Genomic DNA, 16,261 nt, shown 5'->3' with positions numbered 1-16,261 from the left:
CCCGTGTCTTCCTCGTACGAAGTGTAATCTCGCAGGCGTGTCGAAAGTAAAATTCACCTCATTAAATCGGAAACTTGGTGCACTCTGCTTTTAATTAATTTTTATCTAATAAACGCCGAGCAAAAAATTACATAAGCGTTATCTCTTAACTGCTGGCGTGGACGATAAATTATTCTCGTATAGTTATGTATTTCGCGCTTAAGAGAGAAAACGCTCGAATTATATTTTCATAAATCTCTCTTTGCCGAGCAACTTGTGCATCTTGTACAAATAAGCAACTTTCACCTCAGTATTTTTATTAATATTTTAATAATATTTTCATCATTTGTGTCTGTTTGTATTGAATTAAAGGAATAATGAGCATTTTCTAAGTCTGCAATCAGTTCTAAGGTGAATTATTCTTCCGAAACCTGCAATTATGAAACGAACATGCCAGACAAATGGTTTTTTTTTAATAAAAAAAACTTAATTGAACTCTCGAGATTTAAACAAAACATAAAATTCATCACAGTAAGTATAAGTAAAAGAACTTCGCGTTACTTCGTGCACTAAAATTTAAACATATATACTGTGTGTTCAATTTCTCCTTACATCAATTACAAGACGATTGGAAGTTTCGGCTCAAGCCATCCTCAATGAATTTTTTTTTAACAATATGTACTCACTTCTAATTTGGCGGAGTATTCCTCAGCTAAGGTTTCAGCCTGCTTCGTTAACTCCTGATTCCTTTCGAGTAGAGCCTTGCCGAGTTCAGCGGCCAGGACGAGATCTCTCTCGCGTTGCTTCAGTAACTCGGCTGGATCCTGCACGACGTCCTCGTGATCCAACGAGTGCCTTCTCGCCTGAAGATCCGATATCATATCTTCGAGAGCGTACGGCTCCGTCTGACTGTCTTTCTTCGGTAGCATCGCGAGTTATCGGTGTACCTTCCACGACACAGCACGACGTAACGTCACTTCTGTTTCCGTCACGAACTCGCGGTTCTCGATCGATATACGAAGGAGGAGAAAACCGCGTCAGGTGTACACTTCGGCAACAACACGTCAAACGTATTCGGACACGGTAATAATGTTAGTGACGTCACGATCGACTTTCCCTCGTGGACACCGCATAGTTGTGCGTGGGTAGCGTCAAATTATCGAACGCCATTGATTAGCTGAAATCAATTAATTCCGGATTTTTACTCTTATTACGTTTGACACTCAAAGCGCCAAGCAGACGGTATGATATTACATAGCCGTTCGGATACGTGGCGTTTAAAAATTAAATGAGCTAAACTCGACAAACAAGTTTGACCAAGTCGAGGAGTTGAGTTCAACTTTGTGTAGAACATGTTTTTAATGTTTTTATATTAATATAGTATTTAGCAAAAAAGATTGAAGGCTATTCGAGCTGCTAAGATAAAATTATAATAATTATAAATGAATTATTAATGGAGCTAAATGTATTTTTACAACATATAATTATAATGTATATTTTTTAAAGTTGTTTATATATATATATATTTTTATAAATTTATTACTTATATATACGCTGTGAGAGAAATCTTTGATACTTATGTTATTATATTATAATTGTATGATAAAAATTGTAATTAGAAACTCCATTTTTATAGTTATTATTTCTATAATGTTATAGTAATATATATAACTATAAACAATTATATAATTCTAAAAAATATATAATTGACATTGAAATAAATTCATTTTGATTGACATCGATTATACTTAAATTATGGTAATTAAAATCATCATTTTCTCTTAATGTAATTTTCTGTTCTCAATTTATTATTATATATTGTTGCGAATTTATTATTTCTTACTTTTTATTAGATATAGATTTAATTGAAGTATCGTACGATGAGGAAACAATCAGGCTGGACACGTTATCATGTTAATGATAAAAAAAACACAGAAATATAATACATATATCTATCACCAATTTGAAAAAATAGAATATCTTGTCTGCGCTGAAGTGTCCATATACATCTCTATAAAAAGCTATCCAACCATAAATGAATCTTATCCATTCACATCGTTTACAAATATTTCTTCATCTATAAAGATTTATGGCATCCTTCCTTTTCATGTAATTATATTTTAAATCCTAGAATTCTGTAATAAATCATCAACTATATTTATTTGCTAGCTTTTGATTTCAGATAAAACAATCTTTCCTTAATAAGCTTTTCATTGAAAAATATGCGTAAGCAAATACTGTGTGATTTATATACTTTCTTTATTTTCTAACACTTTTGAAATTTTATGAGCGTGTTCCCAGATAAAAAGAAAAAAAAACAAATGTTCTTATAAATATTAAATAACAAACACTTTATTGTCAAAATAATAGATACATATAATAGTATCAAATAATAACTTTACTTAAAAGTTTCGGGTGGGTATCATTTTGTTTACGACGCTCAAAGTTTTGTCCATCATACATGGCTGAGTACGATTTGATACTCAGTCATTTCAAATCTATATTTGTGTCAATTATTTCGACGATGAAGCATTTGCGATCTAGTGTTCGTATAGAGAGAGTGAGAGAAAAATTTTTTATATTTATAACCACAATTATGATTATTATTGTTATATAACGTTATATGGCTATCCTAAAAAATGACTGTAAATTATAATTAAATTATAGTAAACTATTTTCATTGTAATAATAATTATCATTATAATGAAAATAATATGCGAAATTATTATAATGAATATAAAATTATTTTCGATCGTCAACTAGGGTAACTATTCCAATTACTATGACTGTCCCTTTTGTATTTCGATAAGTCATAAAGAAAACTAGCACAAATAAATAAGAAAAAATATTTTTTTTGTTAAATTAAATTATTAATGCATACGATAATATTTTATTTTTTAAGTATTAAAGTATTTTAAATATTTTTCGAAAGATATATATATGAGAAATTTATGTGAATCCAATAATACGTACGGCAAGATTTTAAGCTTGTTCCTATTAATGTGTTCTGTATTGGAGCTGAGAACGTTGTGTTATGAATGTACTTTGAAATATAAATGGAATAATGATTTATGTAATATTAACATAAACAATTAGCTTAAATTTATTACCTGTTTTAGTAACTATATGTTAAAATGAATCAAATGTGGATAGGCACATAAATTGAGGACACATTAATAGGGCCATCGCCACTTGGAAGACTCACTAATAGAGACAAAAATATGTTTTTTATTTTTATCAAAAACATTATAAAGTATTAACATTTTTTAGATTAAAGAAATATTATAAGAAAAAAAAGTAATTGAAAAACCAATATTGATTGCAAGCAGATAAAATTAAAGCTACAATATTTAATAATTAATTTAATAATAAGCAAATTGGCTAAAAGGCACATTAATAGGGACAGTTACCCTACATATATACATTTGTTGATAGCTAGAACTGTACATATATGTAATTATTATTATTAACATTAAGGCAACAATAATCATAATTATGATAACATGTACTTATAGTTACAAATACTAAAAATTTTTCTCTTAGTTTATAAACATACTTTTCGTCGTTCTTATTCAGAAACATGTTCATGAAATTTTAAAACAAACCTATTTACTTAGACTTAATCTATATTTTGATTATTAAGATGAATTTATACGTGTTTAATAATAATTAATTAATTCTTATTATTAAGTTAATAATGACAACAAAAGAAATATTAATTATATATTAATAATTGTTTTCTTTCAAGATTCTGCGTTGTAGGAAAAGACCTTGAAGAGCATCGTCTCGGGAGATTTACAACCCGTTTCGCTCGAGGACCGCGTGCGACCCAAAAGCAGTCGGGCCTTGAAGTCTCGCAGCATACCAACATGCGAGGAGCACGCGATCGCAAGAATCACCTGGATGACGCATAACTCACTTACCTCTCTCTGCGTAATCGCAATCGTCGTCGGTCTGTCCCGCGAGTTCCCTTCCTCGTCGCAGAGAATCGTGTCAGCGCTCGGCTACCGGAAGCGATCGGTCGCCCTGACATTGCGCTCGGTGCACTCGTAATCGCACAAATATAGACGGGCTGAGTCCTCCACTATTGCAATTAACAGCATCCTTATTGTATAAGACAACGACGGCGATGTTCTCATTGCGCGAGTGCAACGTACCGCTATTCTTCTCCCCGGGGATATCGATCGCGGAAGTTCGCCGCGCTATCGATCGACCGGCTATCAACCTGGACAGTTTCTTACGTCTCCACCGCTGCCTCGCGCACTCCGCAGCTCGATGTCGTACACTGCCCCAGAAGGAGACGTTTATTCAGCTCGAGACTCGTCGCGAATCGTCCCGCGATTTCTCGATCTTGTTCGGAGCAAGGCTACGCGAATGGAAAGTCCGTCGAATTGCGACACACACTACTCCGTTCATTCGTTCACAACTCGCTCGAGCATATCCGGTTACGAATTCACTTCGCGGGTATAATCGCAAGAATGATCGACGATTCCCAGCGAGCACTGCACCATCAGATCGGGAATGACTCGCGTGAATTACGACGCAACGATACTCCGCGATTCTCCATTTATCCGTAATGAATAACGTTCGTTTTAGCTTTGTAGAAAGATCATAAGAAAGATCGATTCTCAGATAACCACACTGTTTACTTCAGAGCAACGAAACAGAAATCTTCTATGTTGGAGCAAATTACGAGAGTCTCTCGGCGTACGTCTGATTTGCGATAGAACCATCTCGCAATGAGTATCCAGCCGCTTCTGCAAGAAAGATCAAGAAACTCAGTTTTAATCTCTCGCCTTTGTTATCCCTGTAAATTGTTTCCACGCATTTATCTAGATGACACATCCTATAAGTATATGTAATAGGCATTATGTTGCGTATTTCTTGATCTTATCATCTATACTCCATTAAAAAGAATTTAATCATATCAGCATTTTTCTTCAACTTTAGAGGAATTTTGTAACAATTCTGCGAGAGAGAAAAGTAGATATACTATCTCATATTAGCTTATATATATATACTGTCTCATTCTATATTTTATGAAGATTATAGAATGAAACGTTATAAATTAGAGTGTGATAGTATATACAGAAAAATATACAGTATATAGATAGTATATACAGAGAAAATATTTCTCTCTGGTAGGATTTTGACAAAATCGCTAGTCAGACCGAGAGTCAGACTATGTGTTATAGAATATTTATTCAATCCTATCAACATCTCTTTTCAGTTCGATACTCTAGAAAGAGAGAGAGAAAGAGAGAGAGAGTGAGTGATATGACTCAAGTTCACTCTTTCTAAACCGATAATAACATAAACGTAACAAAAACAGACTTGTGCATTCCTATGAAGTTGTCATTCTCGACTTAGAAAAAGGTATCATATTGCTCTTTTTTTGAAGTTTAAAGTTCGAGGAAAGGGATGCTGATATACTTAATTCCGTCTAACAAAGCACAAATGTCTATAACATATTCTAACCAGAACAAAAAGTCATCATGACTTCGAAAACATTATGGCATCAAAATATATATATATATATACATCTCCAAAATAATTATTAAAAATCTCTCTTCGATTATAACGTTATCTTGACTTGTTGTTCTGCTTGATACATTATCTCAATTTCCGATCACGTCATATGTTTCAAACGTTAGCGTTTTTGAAAGAGCGGTATCCTGACATTTCCTACGAATGACTAAACATTTGTGATGTAACGAGTTATTTTCGAATTGCGTGTATGATTAATAAAAGTCACTATATAACAAAAGCACTCGCGCGTTTATTTTGCAAGCAATCAGGAATTATTCATTTCGCGTAAACAGCAATCACCTACTCGATGTTGCGACTGGGAATACCAAGTTTCCAAATAGTGTAACCCAAGCTGAACAAAAATAATATCAAAATAGCGTGAAAATAGCTCCAAAATGATTATTAAAAATCTTTTTTGTATTTTAATTCGATGAAACGTTCGATATATAAATGGGTTTTTATTTTATAATTAATTTTTTCTGCGCGACTTTGAGTTTTCGATTAATCTTACACTGAGAAAAAAAAGTTGTTAACTTGACTAAATGCGTTTAGTTCGTGATGATTATTTAGTTCGAATATTTATATATTTAGATTAACAAAATCTTGTAATTTAAAATATGTTATTTGTTTGAATTAACAAATATTTAATTGAGTTAACAAATATTTGCTCGACAGTCCGTGACCGCTACATTTAGTTGAATCAACTAATATTTTTTTGAAACAGCAACTTTTTTTTCTCAGTGTACATTCGATTTGATTCCATCTTTTGGTAATGGAACAAAACAGCCATGATTTATATAGTATTCTAACATTATTGTGAATTGTTCTTCTTGAGAAGCTATGCGAGGTCTATATACTCGATTCTCGCGTCGCTCGGCGCGAGTTTCGAGTCGCGAAGGAAAAGTGGTATCGAGCCGCGCGTGGGCGGATTTAATCGCGCTGATTTCGCGTGTTCGGCACGCGGACGCTCGAAAATCGGTTCCGCGCGAATCGACTCGTGAGCGTGGGTGGAGAACGCCTAGCGTCTCTACCACGAGCGATAGGGCGATACAGTCGCAATTGCGTCGCATTATCCTTGAGCGGCGATAAAAATGTGACGGCAATCGACGGTCACGGACGGCACGTGCGACAGTTCACGTTTATCGATTGGTACGTCGCGTCGGTTTAGCGGCACCATCAACCCTTGCCGATAAATCCAATAAAGGGGATGTGGATCTAAATCGACCCACCCCGACAACTAATCGACGTTAATTTGATCGATTACTGCGATCACGTTCCCCTCGCGATCAACCCTCCGTAGCTTTCCCACTGATCGAACGCGACTTTGTTTGTCTTTCGTCAATTTACTAATGACCATCTACACTGTTAAATTCATAATGTCTAAATTATACCTATTTGAGTCATTTTTAATAATTTCTATAGATCGCCACTGCTCTCAATATGTCGTTCATTTGACTAAAACAGTTGAATGAATTTAACTGAAAAGAATGTATTAAATTTGACTCAAATTTAATTTATTATTTACTAAGTATGTACGTTAATATGACGTTTATTTTAAAAATAATCACTGAAATGGATTGCTTTACGTTTTGACACAGAAAGTTAAAAATAACGAAATGTTATTTAGCTCAAGAGATTGGATTACCATCGTTCCTTTGATATCTAACAGTGTAGTATTTCTAATTTTTTTCTTTAAACGGAGGATACAAATTCCTTGAGACACTATCTATTCGTCGCTTTCGATAAATATTTTACGGCGTCTTGTAAACCCTCGATAAGTATTTATGGCACGATAAATGGTTAAAATTTCTTTTTTAAAAATTTGAAAAAATGTGCACTGGTACATGACAATATACACACACCTACACACACACACGCATCTCCACTTCTCGCGAACTCACTGCGAAACACGCGCGCTGAGGATGTGGGAGAGCGGTCACGAATCTCGCTCACGAACACGGATCACGAACGCGAGGTCTACCTGCTCGCTGTGGCGCGGTCGGCCAGGTAGTGAGTCACTAGCCGTGAGTGGAAAATAAATATTACGGAATCGTGCAGCGTGCTCCACGAGAGCGACCAGCACGGCTCTCCCACCATATTGCAGCGCGGTTGAAAGTAATTCGTTCGGCTCGGCGCGGCGCACCCGCTCGCGGCTTGGCCGCCTCTTTGTGTCGGCTCGCGTAAATACGGATAAATTCGCGACACAATTTGCATTTTGTTTACATTTTCATTACCGAAAGATGGAATCAGATCTGAAAATTCTGCGATTAACCAAAAACGCAAAGTCGTAGAAAAAATGGATCAGCCATAAACATCCACTTACATATCGAACACCTCGTCGAATTAAAAAAAAACTACAGATATCTATAAATCATTTGATAGTTTTAAATATTTTCGCGAATAATCTGATAAATGAATAAAACAAAATTAGGATTAGATTGAATAGAACAAAATTAATACATCTTTTTATGTAGACACAAAAATTATTACTATTCTAGCGAAGTCAAATGATCCAACCTCTTAATGCAATTCCAATTGGATAAGAGTTGCAGCACACAACCGATCGCGATGTCATCGAGATCTTATCGCATTTCACAATAATCTTCCACGGATATGTCCGCGCTGCACACTCTTCAACAATCGCCGCTTCGGTATCGATCGAAGCGTATCCGAGCGACCGCCAAAATCGCTCCGCGTCGAGCCCGAGAAATGGCGAGGCAGGTACCGATGTGCGAGCGCTGGAATTTTGCGACAAATCCTTTGTGTATTAGGACCGGAAAGGCAAATGGAAATATCCAAGAGAGGTGTGCCGCACGATGGTCGGTCGGAACCTGAGAGGTCCCTCGCGTTCGTTACCCGCGCGCGGCGGGTAGAACCGATCGACCTGGCGACCTTCCCCTCCGGAGGTGAACTAACGTCTCCCCCGTCTGCATCCTCGAGCGTGTACCCCCACCACTTGACCCACCTGGTCAAACCACCACCTGACTGAATCCCACCGAATATCCACGAGTAGCACCCAGCGCCCATGAGGTTCTCATGCAACGACGGGAAGAGCGAATCCACGAGTCGTCGATCAACGGGTTAATTATTTTTCCGCCTCTCATCGATTATGTGGAAACACGTGGAGAACGTCGGCTTCCTGGGGTGCGTTCCAAAACTTGACTCTGTCAATTCCGAATATCTTTTATCCTTGTTCAACATTCGGTGAACAACAAAGATAAAATAATACTCGGGTTGACAGAGTCGAGTTTTGAAATACAACCCTGATAAGCGATAGGAGATGTCAAAATTCAAAAAGGAAAATGTTTGAGACCAGAAACTCAACTATGTAAATTTCTCTCTCTCTCTCTCTCTCTCTCTCTCTCTCTCTCTATATATATATATATATTATATATATATAATGCAGAAAATACATTACACACATACATATAAAAAAATGTTCACATTTTCATTCTAAGGAAAAAGTTACATGATGGCCCTCTGGCCCTATAATAGCAATTTATTGACGATACATTAATTAAACATTGAGACACATTGAACCAATATTATATCAATAAACTGTGCACTTATCAATAATGATCAAGTAGCTTTTTTTTAAGACGGAAACGTGAAAAATGAAAATTTTTATTATAAAGGTGATTGAAAAGTTTTTCACTTTATACGTTTCCGCCGTATATAGAGAAAAAGTTATATGATTGCTACCCTGAGGCAATTTTGTAGATTATACGTCGTCTCTCGCTCAATATTGAATAAAATGTCCAACATTTCCTAATTACGAGAATATAAAAGTATTATCTGTACTAACAGTCTGAATTTTTTGTGTGGCTATTTGTAGGAAACGATTAACACTAATGAGAAAGGAAAATTGAGTGCACACAATACTCCACGAAGAAACCTCTTTTATTTAGTTATACTTATTCTTTGATCTTATTTACAAACGCAAACGTATAACGTGGATTACCTTAACGATCAATAAACATATTAAGTGAAGCAATTTATATTAGATACATTTCCGATTATCGCATTGCGATAGATTTTTGCTTGAATATCGCGAAATGAGGTCAAACTCGATCATAAAATCTTCGTTGCGTGAGATTTTACATTAATTCATATTATGTAATAAATTATATATGTAGAGACGAAATATAACACGCTTAATAATTAACAACTTAAGAATACTATAAAAAGCACGTCGTAATTTCATAATATATATTATATAATATATATATATATATATATATATATATAAATCAATCAACTTGGTTTAATTTTAGTTTTGACAGCTTAAACAGCTTAATTTATAACTTCCCTATCCTTGTTCCGAATTTATCAAGAAGTTTATAATTTAGATCAATGTCTGATGCTTTGGAGTTACTTCGTAACTTGCGACATGGTGCGAGTCGAAAATATGTTAAAAATATTTGCAGATAGGAAATTAATTTCCGCTGCGCCCATGCCCATTCAGCGAGCGTTACGTCGCTGAGCCCATTGCTTAGCAACCGGAAGTAGCAACAGAAGCGGTTATAGCACGCCCTACAGTCTTTTACAGCTGCTAACTGTTAAGCTGCCTCGGCTGTTCGGGGTGGCAGATGTCTCTCTCAAATATCGGCGTCAAACGTCATCGACGACTGGAGTGCGACCCGCCCCTACATGGATCTTCGTGACCGACGTTGCCGATCGCGAAGACATCAATGCGACGTCTTCCGGGAAATTTACGGCTTTCTCTCTTTTTCTTCTACCTATCTTCCATGAACGTGTTGTAAAAAAAGTAGGTACGCGAAATAATAACCTCCGGGTTATTATTAACCTGCTTTCAATCGCATGCAAGATGATTTCTGCGAATTGTCAGAGTTGATTATCAATAAACTCTAGAATTGTCAAGAGATTGCCAAAAACGAGAGTCCGAAATGGCGTATAAACTGCAACCGGTCCAGGATGAGTTGGAGATGGAGACGATGGCAGAGGCCGAGCTTTCGAGGCTGAAAAGGCAATATAGGATAATGGAGAACGATCGGGCGACGTGCGCGGAAGATGCGAGATTGCAACTCCACAATCAGCAGAACGCGATCAATCGTCTGGAATACGAGAAAGCCGAACTCGTACTGGCAATTAAGACCGCGCGATCGAAGGCATTCACGCGTAAGGATGTGGAAATGGTCGGGAAGCTGAAGTGTCTGCTGACGAAGCGTGCCAAGTATATTGAGCTGATTGAGAACGAGAAACGGCAGATAGCCGAGCTTGATGAGCAGATCGGCAAGGTTGCTGGTATTGCCAATATTAAATCTATATAGATCTATGTATAAGAGCAACAATCTGATTAAAATTAGAGGTCCAATTGGTCAGAATACCAATAATTCTAGAATGTTATCGATATTAAGTGATACAGTATTGCTATTGATATTTATGTATCATACAATTGATATATAAATTTTACTTGTAAGGAAATAGATCATTTTTAATTAATGTAACACAAGATTTTCATACAGTTCGTATTTTTGTGCCAGTTTCCACTAATATAGATTAATTTTAAACCGGACCTAATTTGCTCTTCATCCTTTTATAATTCTTAGATAGACATTAAAGACAAAATATTTATAATCTAAACCTTTATAAACACAAATAACCGTAACTAGGGTAACTCTGGTATATACACCGCACCTATCAAAAACTTAATTTATTAAGTATTATTTACTATGTTTAAAGTAAACAAACTATAACAGTAAAAACTTTGTACTGTCTACTACTACGAAAAAATATTAAAAATCCGAAATACATATTTTTTATATTAAAATACGAACTTTTTAAAACCCTTACATTTTTGCCGTATATCCCATAGGGGTGAGATATATGGCTATTTATAGGGGGAGGAGGGGGTATATATGGCTCATGAAAACTTTACAAATAATGCATATAAATAAGACATAAAATAACACAATAAAAAATTAAACAATGTCGTGGCTCATTTCGAACTTATAATTAGAATAACTTTAAATTAATTAACATAAAAATATAAATACTAAATAATATTCTAAATAAATGTTTTGGCTTACAAAGGTGTTAACACTGAAGAAGACTTTGTAAGCCGAAACGTTTGTTTAGAATATTATTTAGTATTTATATTCTTGTGTTAATTATATTAATTCAAAGTTATTCTAATTATAAGCTCAAAATAAGCCACTACATTGTTTAATTTTTTTTAAATATAAGAGCATTTTTATTCTAATGACACAATAATTTATAAAATGCATTTATAAGGTTTTATTAAGGAATAAGAATGATAAATATGTATATGAAGTAATAAATAATAATTACAATCTTCCTACATATATTACAAATGTTATGATATGAAGTATATATTTCATGTAATGCGTTTATTGCATTTAGTGCACTGAATTCAATCTGCGCACTTTGTATGCTTCGGGCATAAATTCCGCCCGCTAAAAATGCGGTATATCCCAAACAGGTGGGATATACAAGACAAAAAACTAAACAAAGAATACAGAAGCAAAACATTTATATTTTACTATACAGCATGCTTCACTATTTCTCTACATGTATGCATCACTAAGTTTTTTACACGCCCTACAGTAATCGTTTTATGTAGATTATAATTTATGGTGGCACTACTTATTACAGTGACAAATCGATTCAACTCAGAATAATTTCATTAATATTAACAGTAAGAAGCTGAAATCATAATTCAATACTAATATAACGTAAAGGCATGTAACAAAGTAGTTGCGGAAAAATTACCTCTTTTTTCTATTTTGTCTAACTTTTGCGGTGTAATTTCAGCGCGGCGTATTTGTCGGAGTTACCCTATTAATTTAATAGGAAAGAACGAATAAGCACACATCAAATTTAATCTTGGAATAATATAAAATGTATAATACAATGTCTCCAGAACACTTACTAATAAAATAATGCTACAAAACTGCTTAAAAATTGATATTACTTATCACTCTGTTATAATACGAGGTTCGAACTGATATCTAACAGATTAAATTTTTAAAAGTTTTTCCCCACTTGTCCCAGTTTTTAGCATGGCAGATTGAACCTCCTGATGATCACTAAAGACACAACTTTAGTGCTCAATGCACGTAAAATTAACACATGATAGCATTCTAATGATAAATGTAAGAAAAATAAGAATATTTGATACGAGGACTGCAAACAATGCTTTACGGTACCGTAACCGTAGTAATCGGTAACGAATGAAAGCGCGATTTGTTACGAGAGATCGGATTGTCTCTTTAAGATGAAGAAAAAAATATCACTTTCATCCTGCGACATCAGGTTTACGACATGTAAGAATGTTGTTGCAGCTTTCGAAGGATGTCACGAGCATGAAGATGAAAGTGCGCACCGACGTGCAATCGCGGGAGATAGCAGCCCAGCATACTAAAACGATACTTATGCTGGAAAATCGGGTGGAGGTGGCTACCAAAAGGTTCAACTTGGTGATAGCGGAGAATACGAAGCTGCGCGCTGAGATTGAAACCTTCCTGAAGGAACGGGCGCAGTTCATGCAGGTGTGGAATAAGCTGATCGGCCAATTGAACACTGGTAAGCAGATCATCAACGACCTGATCGAACAGGCGACGGTTACGTTCAATCAGCGGGAAGAGGAGCTCAACAAGATCCAGGCACTTCGCGAGAGGTAGGATGCGACGCGGATTTTCCGCGTCGTTGATTGGTGTCACATCGTGAAACTCGATCTGCGCAAGCTAAAATGTTAGTGATTTACACAACATCGCTGTTGCCAATCAATAACCACTTATAAAGTCGCGAAAGTGGAAACCTTCGCCAGATTGTTGTCTCCATAATTCAAATGGTTTTTTGTTATTAACTACGCGAAATCTCAGACATTCGCATTCTTAATGAATATCTGATACGGTCTGATATTTGATACAAATAAAAAGCTTATTTAATCCTCCGTGGCTGTACGTGAAATTCATAAAGCGATAAGATACAATTTGCAAGCACTAACACGGAGGCTCACATAGGCATTTTATTAGTATTGGATTTATTCTTGAAGTCACAATTATTATTAACTTACTTTAGTCTGATGTCGTCGTTGTCTTTGAATTAGAAACTCGGAGAGCAACGATCGGCGGAGCCAATGGCGCATAGAACTTCCGCCGCTCGCGCTTTCCGTCCGATGCTTTCCGTAACGGTTCCTTGAATTTATTCAGTCGCGAATTTGCGTAATTTTCTGCCGAACAAAGAGAAAAATTCCGATCAACGTAAATTGATCATGAACTGACGAGAAGACGTCTGTTTGCAGAGGAATAAGGGACTTGAAGAATCACACATCGGAAATGTGTGAACTAAAAAGAACTCTGGACAACGAGATGAAGCTGCAGGAATTCCTTGGTGTGAAAGGACAGTTCCGCGAGATGGTCGATCTAAATGCGAAGAGGGAAGCCGAGAGACAAGCTAAACGGGAAGAGAAACGGAATAAAATAGCGGCCTTCACGCAAATCTTGCAGACGATCAAGCAATTCACTGGTACCGTAAACCGGCTCTTACTTACAATTAGAATAATCGGGCAATCTGATTTTCAAGAATGCGTTCTCTCTTTGTAAAGTGTTCTCGGATTTTCTCACGGAACTCTTAAACTTGCCCTAGTTTTCTACGTGTCTTACAATTGAAGACGTAGGTGTATGTCAATCTGGTATTATACTAATTGTAAGATGAAATTTATTAAAGCCCAGCTAATTAAGAGTTCAAATCGACATGAAATTTTTAGAATGAACTTTAAACAAAGTTTAATCCTTAGATTAAAATTATATTAATCAGTAATAGCGGGGTAATACTTACACAATATCCAAACTTTATATTTGATAACTTGTATTATTGATCTAAAATCTTGATTCCGATTAATGCGGCCATAAATAAACAGGAGAGCAAGAAATCGACAAGCTTACCGCGCACTTCATCAAGCAAGAAGAGGAGAATTTCGCACTCTTTAGCTATGTGAACGAGCTGAACGATGAGCTAGAGAGTCTTCAGACGAGGATGGAGCAGCTGACAGTGGCTATCGATGAGGCACGTGCCCTGAATGTTCATCGCGATCAAGAGCAAGCTGAGAATTTGGAGAAGATCACCAAGGAATTGGAGGAACAAACAGCACTGGCGGACACTGCTGAAGAGAATCTTGCTAAGGTTAAAAGAGAAAATTGTTCGAAACTTGCTGGAAACTTCGTGCTGCAGGGATTATTTTTCTGAAACTTGAATTTAGAACGAAAAATATTATCGTTCGCTTAAATTTATAATGTCAAAATATCCAATTAGAGTTATTTTTGATCATTTTTATAAGTCGCCTGTTCCTACCCAATATGACGTTAATTTAGCTAAAACAATGAAGTTAAATGGTTTAATTCAAGAACATTATTAAATTTGATTCAAATTTAATTTAAATATTATTTACTAATGTAAGTGCTTATGTTAATATGGATGTTATATATTTTGAAACTAACCACAGAAATGAATTGCTTTGCATTTTAACATACATTGAAATTAAAAGTAACAAAATGTTATTTGACTTAAGGGATTGGGTTAGTTACTCTTTTGATATCTGACAGTGTTGATTAATAATAAAATGCCATTCTCATCATCGTCATTAGCAAATTAATGCTGCGGTTTTCAAGGATTATCTCGTGATTCTTGAGCATTACCCTTGATCCTAATAAAACGAATTTTGATATCCGCATAGCGACTCAGTAAACCGCAGCCCGTATGAATAATAAACGATTACTCATGTTTCATTCCAGTGCAACGACGTGATGGACAAGCTGCTGCAAGGGATCGACGGCCTTTTCAAGGCGATACGCTGCGACAATTCACCGATTTTAGAATTATTGGGCGACAATACTCACGTTACCATGAGCAACGTCATGCTCTACTTGGGTATTATTGAGAAACGAATCACAGAGATGTTCCACAAGGTCTATTGGGTGGACAAGGAAAGCAAAGTTCCGCATTTGCGGCTGGATGAGGAGAAGAAGCCCAAGCTAAAAGTGCCCGTTCTCAATCGCATCGTATCCACCCAACCTTGTGTCCTGTGAGTCTTATTTGTTACCCTCTCATGTTCCTTTATCCCACCCTTGAACCCGTGTCCTTCCGATCTATCGAGTATCCTCGAGATTTTCTAACATTTCGAACGTTTAGCCCTGAACGTGATAACCTAATTTCCGTTTGATACTTAAAATAGATCAGTTCTTTTTCTATCAAAACACGAATTAGAAACAGACACTTACAGTACATACAATATTTAATCAGTATAGATGTCTAATCAGTGTGATAATTAGGGAAAGATTTTATTAATCGATTATAATCGGCGTTAAACACACGTCGAGGATATCCGGGCCATGTATCAACTTTCATCTGACTACTTTAACGTCCTCGAATGCAGCTGCGTGGAACAAGAACAGATGCAGTTTGTCTCGGAGGGTTTGGAAGTACCGCTGACACGTGCCGAAGCCGTGCAGAAGCTGCAAGAACGACTCATGGAGGATTACACAGAGCTGCTTCACAACGTGTCTGGCTGTCACTTACCGGCGGCTAGGAAGATTATTCAAAGGCGTTATCAATAAATGGAATTAACGATGGCGCATTTTCTTCATGGATTTGCGACGTGACTTTTTGTTAGCGTTCTAACGACGTTCGTGTGCAGCTTACGAGGATTCAGCCAATTAGGGAATCGCCAAATTGCTGCAAACGCAATAGCGACACCAAGAAAATAATAATT

At 36.0% G+C, this 16,261-nt stretch overlaps 2 protein-coding genes across 5 annotated transcripts in view; one reads left to right on the top strand and one right to left on the bottom strand.

Annotated features, from left to right (window-relative positions):
- LOC108759849 (bicaudal D-related protein homolog) overlaps positions 1-7,502 on the bottom strand; it is a 35,763-nt gene extending 28,261 nt beyond the window's left edge. The window contains exons 1-3 of one of the 2 annotated variants that reach the window (XM_018505507.1): positions 7,371-7,502; positions 3,903-4,736; positions 666-1,156 (exon numbers count right to left, since the gene is read on the bottom strand). In XM_018505507.1, the coding sequence (XP_018361009.1) occupies positions 666-908 (243 nt within the window). In that variant the 5' untranslated portion in view covers positions 909-1,156; positions 3,903-4,736; positions 7,371-7,502. Of the gene's footprint in view, positions 1-665; positions 1,157-3,902; positions 4,737-7,364 lie in introns of both variants that reach the window. The other variant, XM_018505508.1, reaches the window with a different exon arrangement.
- Positions 7,503-10,026: 2,524 nt separating this feature from the next.
- On the top strand, positions 10,027-16,245 carry LOC108759842 (coiled-coil domain-containing protein 63). Of its 3 annotated transcripts, none has more exons than XM_018505489.1 (7): positions 10,027-10,276; positions 10,391-10,766; positions 12,834-13,168; positions 13,796-14,019; positions 14,414-14,676; positions 15,285-15,574; positions 15,926-16,245. In XM_018505489.1, exons 2-7 carry the CDS (start codon positions 10,416-10,418, stop codon positions 16,104-16,106), a joined length of 1,644 nt encoding a protein of 547 aa, XP_018360991.1. In that variant the 5' UTR covers positions 10,027-10,276; positions 10,391-10,415; the 3' UTR covers positions 16,107-16,245. The 3 variants fall into 3 exon arrangements, with proteins under 3 accessions (XP_018360991.1, XP_018360992.1, XP_018360993.1); XM_018505490.1 differs by having other exon boundaries at positions 10,381-10,766; XM_018505491.1 differs by lacking the exon at positions 10,027-10,276 and having other exon boundaries at positions 10,686-10,773.
- Positions 16,246-16,261: the final 16 nt, after the last annotated feature.

Source organism: Trachymyrmex cornetzi, unplaced genomic scaffold, assembly GCF_001594075.2.
Source record: "Trachymyrmex cornetzi isolate Tcor2-1 unplaced genomic scaffold, Tcor1.1 scaffold209, whole genome shotgun sequence".
NCBI lineage: Eukaryota > Metazoa > Arthropoda > Insecta > Hymenoptera > Formicidae > Trachymyrmex > Trachymyrmex cornetzi.
This window is presented reverse-complemented; position numbering and strand designations above follow the sequence as displayed.

What these genes read in the sequence shown, in the direction of transcription:
- LOC108759842 (XM_018505489.1), top strand. Translation starts at nt 10,416, where the DNA reads ATGGCGTATAAACTGCAACCGGTCCAGGATGAGTTGGAGATGGAGACG. An exon ending in ATCCAGGCACTTCGCGAGAG is followed by an intron (nt 13,169 to 13,795) that starts GTAGGATGCGAC and finishes GTCTGTTTGCAG; the next exon opens with AGGAATAAGGGACTTGAAGA. An exon ending in CTGAAGAGAATCTTGCTAAG is followed by an intron (nt 14,677 to 15,284) that starts GTTAAAAGAGAA and finishes GTTTCATTCCAG; the next exon opens with TGCAACGACGTGATGGACAA.